Source organism: Neopelma chrysocephalum, unplaced genomic scaffold (genome assembly GCF_003984885.1).
Source record: "Neopelma chrysocephalum unplaced genomic scaffold, ASM398488v2 Primary Assembly neopelma1_69, whole genome shotgun sequence".
NCBI classification, from domain to species: Eukaryota; Metazoa; Chordata; class Aves; order Passeriformes; family Pipridae; genus Neopelma; species Neopelma chrysocephalum.
This window is the reverse complement of record NW_020897729.1, coordinates 11,382,303-11,400,148: the sequence shown is the minus strand read 5'-3', so window position 1 is coordinate 11,400,148 and position 17,846 is coordinate 11,382,303. Positions and strand designations below refer to the sequence as shown.

The following is a 17,846-nucleotide window of genomic DNA, read 5'->3' as shown; positions in this document are numbered from 1 at the left end:
CAGCAGCCCCAGCACAGGGGTCCCCATCCCATCCCAGCCCATCCCCGGACGCACCCTCGACGCAGCGGCAGCCGCCCTGCAGCACCCGCGCGTACATGTCCACCCTGGACTGGGAGAGCAGCTGGTCCCCGCTCAGGTAGGTGTTGTGGGACGAGGCAATGAAGTAGTTGCAGAGGGGCTGCTCCATGTCCTGGTGCACCTGGCAGTGCAGGGGGTTGAACACGTCGCAGGCGGGGCTGCGCATGAAGTTGGTGAAACCTGGGGAGGAGAAGAACGGCTCTGCCGCGGGCTGGGACACGGCCAGGGACCACACTGCCCCCAAAGTCAGGGGTCTGACACAGGGTACAGGGCCCAGGGCACAAATGGGAGCCAATCTGGTGTCCCAACTTGGAAGCAAATGCTTTTTTTCCTCCCTGAGTTTCTGTTGATGCTCCCGTGCTGTGAACAAGCCCTGCCTTGACTGAGGATGGAGAGGAGACAGGGCAGCAGCCACCCAAGGGAGAACTGTGAGGCCACCACAGCCATCTTCACTCTAATTTATCTGAGAAGAGGGCACCTGGTTTATACTTGTAAATCAGAGCAGCATTGAACAGAAAAAGTTCTAAAAATATCTCCTTCAAGGACAAGAAATGTAAAATATTTCCAAAGGACAGTGCAAACAATGCCAACCCCAAAAGCAACTCAGAGATAAAAGCAGCAGCAGCAAGGTTAAGAGGAACAGGAATGCTTGCAGAAATATTTTCTAAGTGTCACAGCTTGTTCATTTTACTCTCCTTATTTCAGTTTAAGTGCAGTGCCCTGGGTCACATCAGGAGCTTGTTGAAGGGGGGCCATACTCAGGACTTAAATACCATGGGAGGAAGATTCCTACTTCACTTCTCCCCACCCCAAATCACCATGTACATTATGCTGCTCCATGAAAGTTCCCTTCTGGGCAAAGGAACACACCGTGGCATTTAATCTATTTCATCTCAACTCTGACTTTGATTTGATACCAAGCTGGATTATGAACAATACCATTTATAATTGCTTTCACAAACAATGTGAGTAAGGCATTAAAACCCAATGAAAGTGCAGTTTTCCATATTTTATTTCACATAAGCATATATCAGTGGATTGTGCAGGAGCACAGACTACAGAGGCAGGGCAGGAGGAACACTTGGCTGTCCCTGGAGCAGGCTGCAGATAAACTGCAGAGGATGGGATGGCCTGTGTTTTACACACACAGTGAGCAATAAACCCACACAGCCTCAGGCACCCACCCGTTCCTGCAGGATGGCTCTGATGGATGGCTGGAGAACAGGAGCTGCTGCTTCACCCCACCTACTCACATCTCCCCCATGGCTCACAAAAACCCACCCACGCTCCTGACTTTGATCTATGGGATGTTCTGTCCCAGTCAAACATCAGGAGCTGCACCAAAACACCACTAAAGCACTTCTATTGCACTGCAGTATATCAAGGCAAAACTCATTCTGAAATCAAAACTTTTACCTTCAATCCCAAGAACATTTTGCTTCTTGTTTTCTTCTGACACTTCAAACTTCTGTATGATGTCCAGACAATATTCCGGTGTCACATTATTCATCTGCACAAAAAAGACAGTGTTGGTGCATTTATTTTTAATACCATGTCACCAGCATGTGAAATTCTGCTTTAAACTTCTGGGTCCCGTTGAATAACCTTATGATCAAACACTGAGTTCAGTGAATAGGCCAGTCAATAATACTACTGGAAAAGGACTTGAAGTTTTTATTTTTGTCAGTGCTGCACAAGCCTCCTGCCTCTAAACTTGGAGAAGAAAAATAGGAATGGGAGGTAGCCACCCCTCAAAACCTGTGCCATTTCATTTTAAAGACGAAAATTAGCTGTTTAGCATTCTTAATAGGTGTACTGGTAATACTGCTGAAACGAGAACTATGAAGTTTTATTCTTTAATATAATCTTCTTAGGCATGCAAAAAGATTTGGCAGGGTTTGATTACATTTTCATGTATTTTCCACTCCTGTGATTTCATTACTTCCAAGAGAGTTCACTATAATACACAGGCTAGGAGAGAAATAATTAAATTCTAAAATGAAAAACAGCAGCTTTTCTGAAACAAACACAAGTTTTGTCAACAGCTTCAACCAGCCCACAGCTGAAGTTCCACGGTTGAGGTCCTGTCTGACTTGTGGGGCACTTATAAGCTGACACTCATATTTCCTTTAAAATTAAAGGGAAGAAGCATCTTCCATCACTCATCTCATCCCTTCTCATCCCCCTTGATTGGGTGTATTTCAGTTCCTCCACTACCAAACCCCAGGCAGACAACACTGGCACTCCAACCTTTGGCAGGGTATTTGTCCCACTGCTCTGTTTGCTGTTTGTGCTCTGCACCCTCTGCCAGAGCAGCTGGGATCCCTGACCTGTGGAGCAGGCTGGAAGCACAGGAACACGCAGTGCCCTCTGTTACCATCACTGCTCCAGGCAAGGGCAGGAATGGGGTTAGTCACCATGAAAATTACTCAGTATTTACTGTTTAAATCCAGGAAGAGTCCCTCTGTGAACTCCTCTCTTATTAACAGGCTTCTCTTTCAGATGGCCAAACCCATTGCATTTACTCTGCTCTGTAGCCTTTGATGAATTTGTGCTTTCCCCTGTTTCCTGGAGCTCTGTATTCCCACTATTTGGCTGTATGGAAATCTAGGTGTAGCTTGACTGGTCTTCTCCACGGGCCTGATCCTGCCAAGTGCTGAGTTCCTCCTAAGGAATGTGGGTGCCAGGACTGACCACATCTCATAACACCTCAAAGGCTACAGCCTAAGTATGAAAAATTACCAGAGGAGGGGAAAAACCAGACATGTCACCATCAGAAGGACAGTGACAGAGGACAAGTGAAGCAGTTCCACCCACGTGCTGACTCAGGCTGAAAAACTTGGAGATCTTTTCCAGCCTCTCTCCCCTTCACCCTTCCCTCTGTTATTTCTCTTGCACAGAGAAAGCAGGGCTCAGCATCATCCCTCATCTTCACTGTACAAGTATGAGAAAGAGGAGGAAATCACTGCTATTGTCTCCCCTGTCTGCTATCAGAGCCAGCTCCACAGGCTCTCCTCTTTCCAAAGCCCAGGTACCAACAGTGGTATTGTTATACTGTCCCTTTGCCTTTTGGGCTACTCAGTCCTGATATCCTTTCAGCTCACAGCCAAACACAGAAAACATTCCCTGGCACACACTGCCCCATTATATCCTTCTAAAACTTCTCCCAAGAGAGCAGATAGAGTTGTTCCAAAACATTGTGTTCTTAATCCCCACTTCCTACCACTTGTTGTCACACTGTCACTATTCCCCAGTCCCTGGTTGTTCCTGTGACACTGTACAATTAGTGCAGGAGTGAACTTACTCCAGCAGGCTTAACTCCAAGGCACTGGTTCCTACTGAATGACTGAGCTTTGTGCAATTACATGTGCATGTTCTGAGGGTGTAATTGTTATAAAACCACTTCCTCTGCAGTTCAATTAAAAGGAGCAGGGGCATTAATTTTTGCCACCAGCCTCCTTTGAGCTGCATAAAACAGCAGCCCTTTAAACCACCGAGGGAAAGTGGTTTGGTACCAAGGTGCTGCAGTGGGACTGACATTTCCACATGGTCCCTGTCACTTGGAGCACACTAGGGACATCACCCAACCTGCAGCACTGCCCTGGAGCCCAGCCAAGGCTGCTGGGCCACAGCTCAGCGGGCTGCCCTTTGTCTCAGGCCACGTGGAAACTGGACTGCAAAGCAACTCATCCGTGGCAGGGCAGCAGGTGGGAGAGGGCCCAGGGAGCCTCCCCCTCACACAACCAGAGCCAAACACGGCAGCTCTGGAACACTGAAACAGCCTTTTACTGGCAAAAACCTGTCAGCACAGGAGTCAGAGGGGCCCCTGCTGTGACTGAAATAAAAGCACTTGCTGTGACCTGGTTGCAGCAGAAAGGAGGGAAGGACAGACAGCAAGCGGACACGGGGCAGCACCACCCAGGGCTCCCAGGACCAGGGCACAGCAGGGTCAGTCACTCCATGAGGCAGGTCCAGGGGGGTAAGAAACTGCAAAGCTGCCCTTTATCAGGGAACAGGGTCTTTGCAAAGCCTGTTTCACCCGAGCCCCACTCCTCAAAGACAGCAATGAGACAGGCTGTGTCACGAGGAGAGCCTGGAGATCCTGTTTGGGAAGCAGTGTGTCATGGAGCAGGACACCAGCTGGGGAGGTCCAGCTCTGACAAGGATACTGGTAAAGTAATGAAGGACACTCCCAAAGGGACAACACTCAGGCACGTTGATGCAACTGGACATCCAGGGATGTTCCTCCTTCACAGCCACTAAGAGAACTGCAGGAGCAGAAGTCACCCCAGAAAACCAGCCTGCTCTCTGCTCCTCTGACAATTGAAGCCATACAATTGCAATTTCAGTAGGAAGGAGCTGAATTTAACTGCACCTAAGTGGAAATAATCTGTTTCACAAGCCCTGGGGTAAAGGCAACAGGGAGTTCTCCTAAAAAAAGAAGCCAGTTTAGCAAGCTAACAAAAAACCCAACCCGCTTTTGTTCTATCCTCAGGCTGCAGAATATTTAAAAGTCTTGCCAAACGAGTGGCAGATGGAGCAGGACAGACTGTCCACAGATTTCCAAGCAGCCAAACAGGAGCAAAACCAAAATGCTGTTTGGTTGAAGGCACTAGGAGCTGCATTATGACTGGAAGCATTATCAGCTTGTGGAGGCAATGCTGCCCTACCCCAGGACGTGGTTGGCACTGGGGACATTAAAGGGTGGGTGTCCCTCACGCTGTTCATGCCGGGCAGTGGGAGAGGCAAAGGCAGTGCAAGGTGCTTCCAAACCACACAGCCAAGAGGTTCACCCACGAGAGCTGGGTTTGGGTTTGAAGCAATGCTGAGCAAAGCAGTTCCAGCAGACAACCCTGCCCACCCCGTGGGACTGAGGAGGGGCAGGCAGAGGATGCAGAATGCCAGACCCGACAGTCAACCTGGCTTTGCTGCTGCATCAGTAGCTTCATAATGTCCTTGTGCACCCCAAAGTCAGCTCCTCTGCCTCTTTCACGTGTTCTTCTTCCTGCTCCAGGCCCCTGAGTGCCCTCCATACCACTATCCAGGGCAAAAATTGGCCAAAGAAGTTCAAACTCCTTCTACAAGTATTTTAAAAAACAATAAAGACTTTAAATTTTTTTTTTCCTGTCACATCTATGCTTTATGCTCTGCCTCAAGCTGAACTTTTCCATAATACTCTTGCCCTATACCTGAATGTACTTATATGTACATATAAATGGATGTAAAGCATTCCCATACCTTTTGTTCCACCTTCAGAAACTGAGCCAGTTCCTCAGCAGTGAGATGATCCTTCTTGTCACTGTAGCTTAGGAGCAGCAAGTAGAGATCCCGACGTAAGGACATCATCTTGTAAAACACTGAAAATTCTTCAAAGTTTAGGGTTCCTTGGTTCTCATCCGTGTCTGCTTCCTAAGGGGTACAGACACTCAGGTAAGCATGGTAAACACAGGGAATTTGGGGAATAAAACAGAACAGCACTTGTGTACACCAACAGAAATGTAATAAATTCTAGTCTGTGAGGATCTGTTCAGACACAAATCCTAACGGTAAAACAACTGCAAAATTAAATCATCATCTATTGGATTTTTGGTGAAAACAGTTGTTACATTAAAGCCACAGATTCCCTATGAAACTCTAATTTTCCTCTTTAGTTTTGAACTCATTTCCTCTGTAAAGAGGCTCACCCTGGGCTTTACTCTGATCTGCTGCCCTCCTGTGTGCCCTGCAGTTATCCTGGATTAAAACATAGCAAGGAGCATAATAATGTCACCCCGTGGATTCCCCAACAACATTCTGACATTTTAAAACATTCAGGACAATATCACAGTTTTAAATACACATCAATTTAATCTGCAACACTTTCAGCCCCTCAGCACTCTGCAGAGAGGACAAGTGTGCAGCAGCAATAAGACTCTACACCAAAATATACACCAAACATCTCTAGTCTTGATTTTTTGTCTCTCCTCAGAGGTAGGAAGAAAACAGTACTTAACACACGCTAATACAAGCTTTTTCCTGTGAACATCTGCCTAAGAGGATTGCTTTGGATTTTCAAAACAAAGAATATATTCTAGGCAAGCACTAAGTAGGTTTCCACGAATAAAGAACTTCAGGGAAGCTACAACTTGGGTAAGTTTTGGGCTGTGGCAGATAATGGAGACAAACTGAAAGATGAACAGTGCTGTTGTTCCTCTGACTCATGTCCTTTGTTCAGAGCTGTATACTGGGGGTTTCTCTGTAGTTAGAACCCCCTTGCCATTCCCAAGTCATGTGCTGTTAACAGTGTTCTCCCCCCATTGAGGTCAGAACCCTTTCCATGCAGCCCTTCTAACACTCCCTTGGCTCTGAACCCCTTGGCTTGTCCCTACAGTGATACAAACACAAGCTCTCCAGCTGGAGAGCACCTCATCCTGCCACCACTCCTCAGGAACAGTGCCCTACTTCATCCCTGCACACTTTGGAAGTGCAGACAGACCAACTTTTTTTTTTCTCTCAGGACTTGGCTTCACAACTCTGCCTCTGCTGCCTTTCATTACACCTCATTAGTGCCACTGTCATCCAAACCACAAACTCCCATCACAGCAAGTCAGCTGAGAAGAAAATAATTCCCAGCTATCTGGTGCTGAATGGGATTTTTAATCATTTTTATCTACTACATGTCTTACATGACATTCATAATTTGTGAAAACAAGTACTACCTGAATTCATCTCTACAACACAACCCCACCAGTTTCCACACTTCAGCTCTTTGGGGAGTAACTCAATGCTCCAAAGATGTATCTCTAACGTGGATTTTATGCCAGACAAATAAAGCATTTTTGACCATGGAAAATTCTTCATGTTTTACAGTGAACCAGCTTTTGGCTGGTACTGGTTTGGAAGACTTAACAAAACTTCCTTTTGCTCTCCTTTATGTCCTTGGCTAATCTTTCCTACAGTAAACAAAAGGGCTGGTGAAAATTGGCAACTGTTTCCAGAGAATAGAAGTAAAAAATTGATTCTGGCTAAGTATGAGGAAGTTGTCAAAAAAACCCCCCTAATTACTTTCATAAAGTCAGTTTATATTAAATAATTTTTCACAAAGGAAATGAAAAAAGATTTCAATAGCAACAGAGTAACTCCATCGTCCATCAATGCCAGCACAGAACAATTCAGTCCACAGAGATGAAAACAATAAAGCAGCTGAAAGACTAATATTGATGAATTGTCTTGTGTGTGGTTCATGTCACTTAAACAATGTCCTGATGCACCTTTGTCTACAAAAAGGTAAGACTTGGCAAAAGCCTCTGAGGTGCTGGAAAGGACAGAGTTTTAGGTCCCAACCTGCAGACCCTGCTCTGGATCTGCCCAGGAATAGAGCAAAAGTGGCACAACCCTCCCCCAGGCACCGACCTGGAACATCTGCCGGACCTTCCTGCGGGGCAGGTTGACGTTGAGCTTGTGCATGAGCTGGTGGATCTCCTCGATGTTCAGCAGCCCATCCCCGTTCTTGTCGGCCTCCTCAAAGGTCTGCTTGACCCAGCTACAGGCGTGTCAAGGACAGCTCCAACAGGGCCAGGTCCTCACGGAGAGGGGAGGCAGAGCACTGGGCAGGGCAGGGCCAGGACTCCAGCTCAGGAGAACATGGTCCTGCCCCAGCTCTGGGCAGGGGAACAACCCTTTCCCCCCCTCCCTGCCCTTGCTACATTTTCAGTCAAATGTTTAAAAGCAGAGCTGGTTTATGCCAATTATTTACATCTCGGTTCACAACAGCAGCCCCTTTGCACTCCCATTTCTGCTACTAGTTTCTCCTCTGAGAACATACTCTAAAGTTCTCAAATGTTGCTGGGCTTGCTCTTGCTCCACCTCTCCCTTCATTCTCTTGAACTTCACTGCCCAACCAGCCCCGTTCACCCCCTCCTTGCACACAGATCCCTCAGCACCTCTTGCTAAGCCCTTACACTGGTTGGAACTGGTACAGGGTCATTTGTGAGGAGTCTCCCAGCTGCCACATTTGATAAAGCAAACAGGACTCACAGTGATATTTCACCAGCAGAGAAGATACAGCAGATATGAGCAGCTTGGGAAAGTGGTGGTTAAATATAGCAATCTGAGGACATGTGCAACAGAGCATGCAATGTAACTCCAATGGATCTGTGCCTACTGTGGATCTGAATTAGCACTGAAAACATAAATTAAAAATGCCCACGGTGTATATATTCTCCAGAAGGAGACAACAAGTGACCACTGGAGATTTCCACGAGGCAGAAGAATAGACAGGTTATAATTTTAATCAAGACAGCTTGGTTTGGGGATTTTTGGTTAGGGGGTTTTTTGTGTATAACCGTAAACAGCACTGTTGTGAAAGAGAGCATATCAAGAAAATATTCAGTGGACGTGAAGTTCATTTTCATTACTGGGCTACAACAAATATTTAAGGTTCTTTCAAGATTTGTGCTCCTGACAGTCAATGCAGGCTGAGAAGACCACAGATACCTGATTTACACCAAGAGAAACAGAGATGGCCAGGAGTTACTGGTCAGTTTACTGAAAGAATCCCAGACTGTTGGGGTTTCACCTGTACTAGATTTCAGTTAGTACTGTCCTCAAACCAGTGTCTTCTAAGGGACCTTGCAAGTTGCAGCAGAAGAATAAAAGCACAGCTGGGCAAACAGAAGATGACAGAAATGCTGAAATCATCCTGGGGTCAGTATGTATTGAGATAACTAGAAATAACTGGTTTGACCCTTCAAGAAGAATTTCATTAAGAAAACGCAAGACTATCCCCTGACTTCAGCCCATGTTTTATCTCACGTACAAGTGTCCGTGTCAAACCCGTTACTCAGGTTTCCACTGCGATCAATGGGAGGGTTTTGGTCACTTAATAGGAGGTGAAAGGACACCCTACACTGGAGTCACCAAGAACCACACCAGGAATAGGGAATGAGGAGCTGGAGCCCCAGCTATCCAAGGATACTGGTCGTGTGTCCTCTGGCGCTTGGCGAGCGAGTCCTCGTCGCTTATCCCGGCCATCAAATACTTGAGCCCCGTGATCCAGGTGCGAGCCTCCTCGGGGTTGGAGGTGATCAGGTCCAGGGACTCCAGGTGGTTGCCGTGGTAAATGGTGAAGCAGCAGCTGGGGTCAAAGCTGCCCTCGGCGTGGCGGTGGAAGATTTCTGACTGCCGGCCCTCGGTGACTTTGTAAATGGAGTCGATGACAACTGTGGGGAGAAGGGGAAACAAAGACTGACGTGCTCAGAGAGCAGCCAACCTGCTTCTGATTTGAACAGTTCTGAATTATTCAGGCTAGGAGTCACTGCACTTTATTAATATTACATCTTCACATGAAAAAACCCCTCTCTGACTGGAAGGTTTTCCTTGCTTTGGCTGTGCCCAGTCCCAGCACAGCTCTGAGCGCTGCCTGCGACACCACAGGGCTGAGGGGGCAGAAAGGGGAGCATGGGGAGACAGGCACCAACTGCCTCCCATCCATTACTGAACCCCTGCACGGCTCCAGAGGGACTGCTCCCATGACAGCCCTGCTCCCCACAGCAGGGATCCGGGATACCCATGGCTGTGCTGGGACACGGCGGCTCCCGATGCCACGGCACCCAACGGCTCTTCAACAACACCCACTGGCCCACAAACACCAACTGCCACTGCCTGGAGCCTTCCCAACTGCTTGGTTTTAATCTCAAGGCTCCCTGACAGTTCTGATGAATTCTAGTCTTTATTGTATTCAATAAACCACTGATTTGCATTTCCAATTTAAGACAGTGCAGCAGGAACAGCTTCAGTGAGAAATAAAGCTACACAGTCACTGCAAGATGTAAGAGTGCCAGAAGAAAAGGATCACAGTTAGGATTAACAAACCTCAACCTAAACTCCTCTAGGTTTATTTAAATTTGTGATGTATACATTGAAAAGAGTTCAGTATAATTATCAAGGCCCTCTTTGGTTTGTTCAAAATTCATATAAACCTCTGAAAAATGTTCACATCTGACTGAACTACACTGGCCTTCATTAATCCTGAGCTTTTAGGTGGCTAAACTCTGCCCACACTCTTGAAGACTTTTGTGTAACTATAACATCACATTTAAAAGCAGCATCAAAAATAATTCATTTAACTATCCCTCTGTAATTCACATTCTATTCCGAACTGCCCCAAGAATCAATAGAAATAAGAGCAGTTTACTTTTTGCCTTCTCGCTCTTCCTGGAGGGTCTCCATCGGATGCAGGTCCTGTGCTCGTCCAGGTAGAAGAGCCGGACCAGCCCTTTGGTTCCACTCTTCAGCTTAACCATCTGAGTCCCAGACTGCATGACACTCATGCATCTTTCAACTGTGAAGCAGAGCAGAACAAAGTCAGCTGAATGCCCATCTCATTCCACTGATAACACGACTTATGTCCAACATGTGCCAAGCACATAACAGTTTGGACTTGCACCGTTAATGACACACTGGTCAGTGCTGTGAGACATACAATTCCTTCTTCACTAACTTCTCCACACAGGAAAATGGAATAACTCACCTGTCAGAACACCTTCACAACAAAGGAAGCAAGGAAAACTTTACCGTATGTTGAGGAAAATATTTTATAGTTGTTTCATGCTTATCTCATTTAAATTTTTTTATATTACTATACAGAGTACCGCAGTTTTAAACCCCAGCACTCCATGAATTTGGACTGGTGAGATCATCATTCAAACTCCTCATTTCTTTGGGCTCTATATCTTGTGGTTTTGATGTTGGCAGAGCTGCTCACAGAATTATACCCAGACAATCCCTCCTCCCCACACACATTCACACCCTCCCCATCCTGCTACCAGACTTCAAGCACAAGCTGTGATGACTCCCTTTTATCCACCCATCCCATCCGGAGGGTGAGGCTTTGTTTTTCTGTTTTGACTAAAATAAACCCATCACTTCCATTTCACCTCACATCTTCCCTCCTACAGCCTTCCAAACACTAGGATCAAGATAACATTTCCTCTTATCTCAGTATATATATCCATGCTCTTCAGTTACCTTCTCCTGGTTTTATCCATTCTCAGCCTCTCCTCATTTGGTATCACTCCAAATTCACCTCCTGGGTGATTTGTTTACACTCTGGCTGACTCCCAAATATACTCTCTGGGTCTGTCTTTATTTCTTATCACCCTTTCTTATCACTCTTCCTCTCTCCACCACTTCTCTCTTCGGTGCTCCTCAGTATCACAACAAAGATTAACTCACCCTCCCACTCCTCTCTGCCACAGCTGGGATTTATTTTCCCAGCTCCCAACACCTCTGACACGTCACAGGCAGCTGGAGCAGCATCTAAACACTGGTCAGGCAAGGAATGAGCAGCCACTGTCACTGGAATGACCTCTCCTGGCTCCCTCACACACAGGGAGCCAGCAAAGCCAAACCTCACATCGAAGAACTCCACCAGAGTTGTATTTCTGGGAGGAATGAGAGGATTCAGGTTGAGCTGAACAGAACCAAACTCTCCAGAAAGCATCACATGAGTGCAATAAATGTGTCTTTTATAATGTTCATAAACACATGACATGCCCTGAACCACCACACAAACCCAACAGGTGAGTTTGGAAAGGCTTAAAGAGAAAAATGACATAAGCCAGAAATAGATGCCAGATCACATCTGATACCAAGCCAAGCCCCTCAAGATCTGAACAGGAGTTTGAGTCAAACACGTTGGCTGTGGCAGTTTTAACTTGTACCTAACTGAAGATGCACAAAGTACCAGGAAGACAAACCTTTACACCATGAGGGATGGACAACCTTAGAAGCAAAAATACTCTCTAAAACTTCCTACATCCATACCCACAGGCACAGCTTTCCTTGGCAGACCCAGCCTTTCCCTTTTGGAACTGAGTTTAGATCAAGTTTGCCCTGGATTCCTTCCCAACAAGCAAAGCAGACTTGTCCCCCAGCCCAGAATGAAGGCTCCCTGTACCCTGTGTGTGGATACACAACCAGGACCTGCTCCACCAGCCTGGCACACCAACCACAGGCACCTTTGGATTTCACTAACAGGGATCACTTGCAACAGGGCTTTAGCTCAGTAAGAGGTTTAGCAACAAGCTACTCAACACGGAAAATCTGCTTCTTTGCACCTAAGGCTAACAGTTATTAGCAAAATCTTACAAACCCAACTGATTCTCAAACAAGTCTCTATTAGAATCAATTCAGTTGTCAGAGGAAAAAAAAAAAACAAACTCTGTTTTCACTAATATGCTGTTTAGGACAGCCAGCAAAGGCAGAAGGGAAAGACCACATTTATTTAGTGGAAGAAAGGCAGAAAATGGGCCACACTCAGACAGTTAGAGCCAACAAAATCATGGGGGAAATAAAAAAAACATAAAAGGCAATCCAGTTCCTTCTTCACCACATCAATTGCCTAAACATTTCTACATCACATTTGTAGTTGTTAGAGGTGCATTTCACAGTCATGCTTTCAGACAGACTTCAGAATCAAAAAGTTATATGGAATAGATTTCAAAACGCTTTTTTGCACAAAAAGAGAAGAGCAGAAGGAACCCAGTTCCTGCCCAGGATCTCAACAGTCTCCACTTCTCAAACACCACCCACATTAAGTTCAGTGCCCAAGGAAGCACCACCTTTTCTGCTTGCACTTCCCCGATTCCAGGGGAATAGCATCAGAACTCCAACTTTAAAGAATAGTAAATGTGTAAGAGAGTTCACTGCATCATCCCTGCCGTGGGGGTGTTAACAACAAAGGATCCACGTTAAAGAACAGACTGAGGAAATGGAAATGCCACAGCAATCATAGGCCCACTGGATTTCAGCTCTGCAAACCATTTACAAAACACCCCATCCTCCCCTTCAGGCTATTTATGAAATATAAGCACGCAAATAAGAAAGGTCTTTTTCAAATCTATTCTCAAAATGCTAATTCCAGTCTCGGCAGACACTGCACATTAGCATCTGAATCAGGGGAGGGTACTGAGCAGAGACAGGGCAGAATAAAGCTCCAGAAGAGCAGTTCAGGGAGGCTTTCGCTAAGAAATAGGGAAGCTGGTTCCAGAAAAACATCTAATCCTGTAGATAAACCAGGAATACAGAGTAAATGAAACAGCTCTTCAATGGAGACGGATATCAAAATTTGAGGAAGCAAGACATGGCTCCCATTAGATGGTATTTTTCTAACACAAGGACTAACTGTGCATTTTTTCCCAATGCCTGAGAATTAAATTAAACTAGAACACAATGTAGTTTATGTTACAAGATCGAAGAAAATTAATCTGGAAGTTTAAATAAAAAAATACCATTATGCATTGCATATGGAAGGTGTTCCTGCCCATGGCAGGGGGCTGGAAATGAATGGTCTTTAAGGTCCCTTCCAACCCAAACCATTCCATGATTCTGTGATGTTTAGAGCTCTAAGTGAAAAAAATCTGAAAATTACAGTCACTTCTTTTTCCAGAGTTATGCAAACCTGACAGCCTAAAATCATCCCCACAGACATCCTGTAGTTTAATGGGATTTGATAATATTGAAAAACCCTCCCCAAATAACCATTTGAAGCTGACCAGACCTAAATTCAAACAGCACTGTTTAATTTTTAGTTCAAGCAACAACAATCATTCCCAGCAGCACAAACATCTCCTTTGGGGGAGCTTCTCTATCAAAGTGCAAACAGATACAAACCCATCTGTGCCATCTCGACTTTCTCTGGAGTGGCCACGCTCCCCAGCACGTGGGAGACCCCTGAAGCCAGGAGGAAGGTCATGGAGCCCTGGGAAGTGGGGCTGTTCCCGGGAATGCCGCCCGTGGGGCAGGTGCTGTTTGTTCCACCTGGGCACGCTGCTCCTCGCTGCTGAGTGACCCCACTGCTGCTGCAGCTCTGACTGCTCAAAAAGCACTAATCCTCCCCAAATGAGGCAGTGCTACCTTGCAGCTCGGCTCTAATCTGTCCCCACACGCAATCAGGGCCTTAATAGCCAGGGAATGGCTCAGCATCCTTCCCACAGGAAGCCCCCACAAGAACCTACACTGTGCTCACAGTTTAACTGCCTTTCCCAGTATTCCAGGGGTTGCCATTCACTGGATTTCATTCCCAACAGTCACAGCTGTGTGGCTTCCCCACCACGCCTTTAGGATGTGCAGGACCCTTCAGTCACCACCAGAAGGGAAATGTCCAGAGAATTAAAACACTACCCTGAGCAGCATCTCAGTAAAGTGGAAATGCACGTTGCTCTGCAGGGCCCGGCCCAGCAGGGAACCCACAGCCACTGCCAGAAACCACCTTCACCAAGCTCAAACAAACATGGGGGCACTTTGTCCTGCTATATTTTGGGGTTTAGCTATTCAAGAAAGTACTATTACCTAAGCATTAGCAGCAAAACTCTTGCCAAGAGCCTACAGCAATGTCTGGATAGAACACAAATTTCTTACTGCTGTCCATAGGTACAGTTTGTTTTTTTCTTCCTATTATACTACTGTATGTTAAGAAATTAATATTCCAAAGTGCAACCAAATGACAAAAGGTTTGGTCTCATGTCTTGCTCTTATGGACTTACAGCCATCTGACAAAACAAAGAGATTAAATAAGGTATAAAGAGCATTACCAAACACTGAGAAGTGTAATTATGAAAGAGGATGGAAACTGGATTTCTAAATGATATGCATCAACTGCATTAAGCTGACATTAAGCTTGAGGAGATAAAAGGAACCCATAAAACACAGGAGTTACTTTTTCAAGTGCAACATCAGCTCTTCTCTGCTGCCTTCAGTATTTTGGGGTTTACTGGGTACTTTGCAAAGGGTTGTAAAGCACTGGCACAGGCTGCCCAGGGCAGTGGTGGAGTCACTATCCTTGGAAGGGTTCAAAAAACATCTGGATACGGCACTTGAGGACGTGGTTCAGTGGTGAACATGGGGGCAGTGCTGGGCTGATGGTTGGACTTCATGATCATCAAGGTCCTTCCCAAAAAAGCCCCCACCCCCTGAACTGGAAACACAATTAAACTATCCCTATCCAAGGAGTGAAATACTCTGGATCTGATCAAACCCTGGAACAAATGCCAAGCACCAGCATTCTCAGTTCTCTGTGCTCTCCTCAACAGCCTGTTTTGTATCGTGCCCTCATCCTGAGCACACTAAGTTTGCCTTTACACTAATGCCATTAAAAGCCATTTAGTCCCCACCTCCAGCCCCAGAGAGCTCGTTTTATCTAAATCCCCCAGAAGAGCACTAATATCCAGCACTAATGTCAGCACAGGGCTGATTGCTGGGTTATGCAACAGCCAGAGGGCCCAGGAGGGCACAGAGGGCACATGCAGGTCTGGGGAATCCAGGGCCCCAGGCAGGACTGGCTTTAATAGCCACGGCTCATACTTCATGCCACATTTTAATTTGCTCTGCAGCAACTCTTCCAGCCCTACGGAATTTTACATTAAGCTTCTTACAGTGGATTTAATCCTAATCTCTGGGAAGTCCACAGACATGAGATGGACAATCTCTCACACTTCTGCAAATCCCAAGAAAACCCTCGAGGAAGTCACAGAGCACCAGCAGAGACACCAAAGGCTGGTGCCAGGCCCAGCTGAAAAGGGCACAGGCAATACATTCATCTCAGCCCTGGAGATGCAGAGAAAGCAAACGAGGGACCAAACACAAACTGGGACTACCCAAACCCACCAGAACGGTGTGCAGGCAATGGAAATCACTGTGGAAAACAACTCATGCTGGTAAAGTCACTGGATAATATACTAACAAAAAAGGGGTGAAGCTTAAAACAAAAACATACAATACCCAGAAAGGTGAAACAACCCCAAACACAACCAAAATCCACCAGCATAGTTTCAACTCTTGGTAGATCTGAGAACTGTTTGGTGTTGCCTTTTTTTCTTCCAAAAAAAACAAAACAAAAGCAAATATTTGGGAGTAGTAGCTCTCAGAAGTCATGTTTGACTAACACATATTTCATCGTAACTGCTCTTCCAGCCTCCCCTCTTGACATTGCTGGCTCAATGCTCCTGCCTATGATCAATAATTCATCTTATTTTCCCATTCAAGTGAACAGTTTTTGCTCATCTCCTCCACAGCTGATCCCTGTCAATCCTTAGTTATTCCTGCCATGGGAGCACCCAGAATCCCTTCCCAGATGGAGGTCCCCTCCTCTTTTGCACTTACAGATCAGAAAGGAACCAGGAGCATCCAAACAAAACCCTGGCACTACAGTATCATCCCAATAGAGTTGTAATGATCCTCACAAGTTGTGTTCCCTCTGTGAGACTTTACAGAGTGCTGTGCAATGCAGAGAATGTCTTGCCAGCACAGTGCCTCACTTACAGGGGCTGTGATCCCCTTTTTGGGAGCAACCCTTCAGTGTAGCAACTGAAGTCTGAGAGAACAGCCCCCCAGACCAGAAATAGTGGATATTTTCCACCTCTGCCCAAAGATACCTTCCTTCTGCTAGCTCAGCAAACTTCCAGTTATTATCTTCAAGTAATTAGCCCAGGTTTCATCCCTTGTTCAGAACCAGCCCACATCAGAGCTGGTCATTGTGAGAGCTCTGGTGCCTCTGTAACGCAGCAGGACTGAGGGCTGTAAGTTCTCCATTCAGACCATGGAATTAGTTCTTTATCCACACTGAAAAGCTCAATCATTTAAGCACAGACATGGCCAGCTGCCAAAGCACATTGTCACATCAATGGGGCGAACAAGGAGTGCAGATTTATTAAGCAAACACAGTTAAGTTTGCACATCCTAATCCTCTTTATTTGGTGAGGATCCCGCAGCAGGGAAGGCACAGCAACTGATTATGACACTACAGAGCATGTGGAAAAGGCAGGAGACAGGAAAAAATGGAGGAGAAGAGTTTCCACTGCCCCTGCCAAGAGGGGGAAGAGCAGCCAGGTGTGCAGGCTCAGGAGGGGGACTCAGGATGGGCAGCACCCTCACCCTGCTGTAAGCAGGCACAGGGAGAAGGAGGCACTGCTCTGGGGAGCTCTGGCTGTGTCTGCAAAGGGAACCCCTCAGCCAGGCAAGTGCTCAGGCACCAGAGGAGCAATCCCTCCCTCCCAGGAGCTCCACTGAGCCACCTCTGCAGCACTGACAGCAGCTCAGCCTTTGGTGCCTCCCAGAACTGACAGAGACCAACCAGGCTGGAAGGCAGACCAGGAGCTGTGCCTCTGGAAGCACAGGTGCAACACAGTAAACCACGAGTTCTCTGTCTTCCAGAATCCCAGATCTGCCCTCTAAACAAATCAGTAAGTACATAAATAAGGATCAGACACTGTGAAACAAACCTGTTTTGTTCTCGGCCTGCCTTTGTTGCACGTTACTACCCAGGGAAACAGAATTCCCACCACAGCATATTCAGCTGGGTCGGATCCCCTCATCCACCACATCCTCTCCAAATATACCATTCCTTTATACCTCTCACCCCCTGCTTAACTTCTCCAATTTAACAAAAAAATAGAAAAAACCCACATAAAGACCCTTCCTAAAGCTCCTTCCTGTCCGCACAGGAGATATGCAGAGGATAAACCATCCCAGCTTCAGTGCCAACAGTCAATCCTGATGTCTGCAAATTTATCAGCAAATAGCAGTGTGTGACAGCAACCTCAGCACCTGGACAGCAACCTCACCCCCCTGGGGAGGGGAATGAGTGACAGGGCACAAGAGCAGCTGGAGCTGCAGGGGGAAGCCGGTGGAAGAGGCACCCAGTGCCAGGACCTGGAGCTGGGCTGGAGGGAGCACTGCCTCCCCCTGGGGCTGCCCAACCAACCCACATCTGGGGCTGCCCAACCAACCCA

General features: G+C 46.6%; 1 protein-coding gene across 5 annotated transcripts in view; it reads right to left on the bottom strand.

The window, feature by feature from the left end:
- PLCH1 (phospholipase C eta 1) overlaps nucleotides 1-17,846 on the bottom strand; it is a 63,987-nt gene that overhangs the window by 21,191 nt on the left and 24,950 nt on the right. For all 5 annotated transcript variants that reach the window (XM_027685827.1, XM_027685826.1, XM_027685829.1 and 2 more), the window contains 6 exons: nucleotides 10,253-10,399; nucleotides 9,035-9,278; nucleotides 7,471-7,600; nucleotides 5,317-5,487; nucleotides 1,495-1,588; nucleotides 55-258 (listed from right to left, as the gene is read on the bottom strand). In XM_027685827.1, the coding sequence (XP_027541628.1) occupies nucleotides 55-258; nucleotides 1,495-1,588; nucleotides 5,317-5,487; nucleotides 7,471-7,600; nucleotides 9,035-9,278; nucleotides 10,253-10,399 (990 nt within the window). The remainder of the gene's footprint in view (nucleotides 1-54; nucleotides 259-1,494; nucleotides 1,589-5,316; nucleotides 5,488-7,470; nucleotides 7,601-9,034; nucleotides 9,279-10,252; nucleotides 10,400-17,846) is intronic.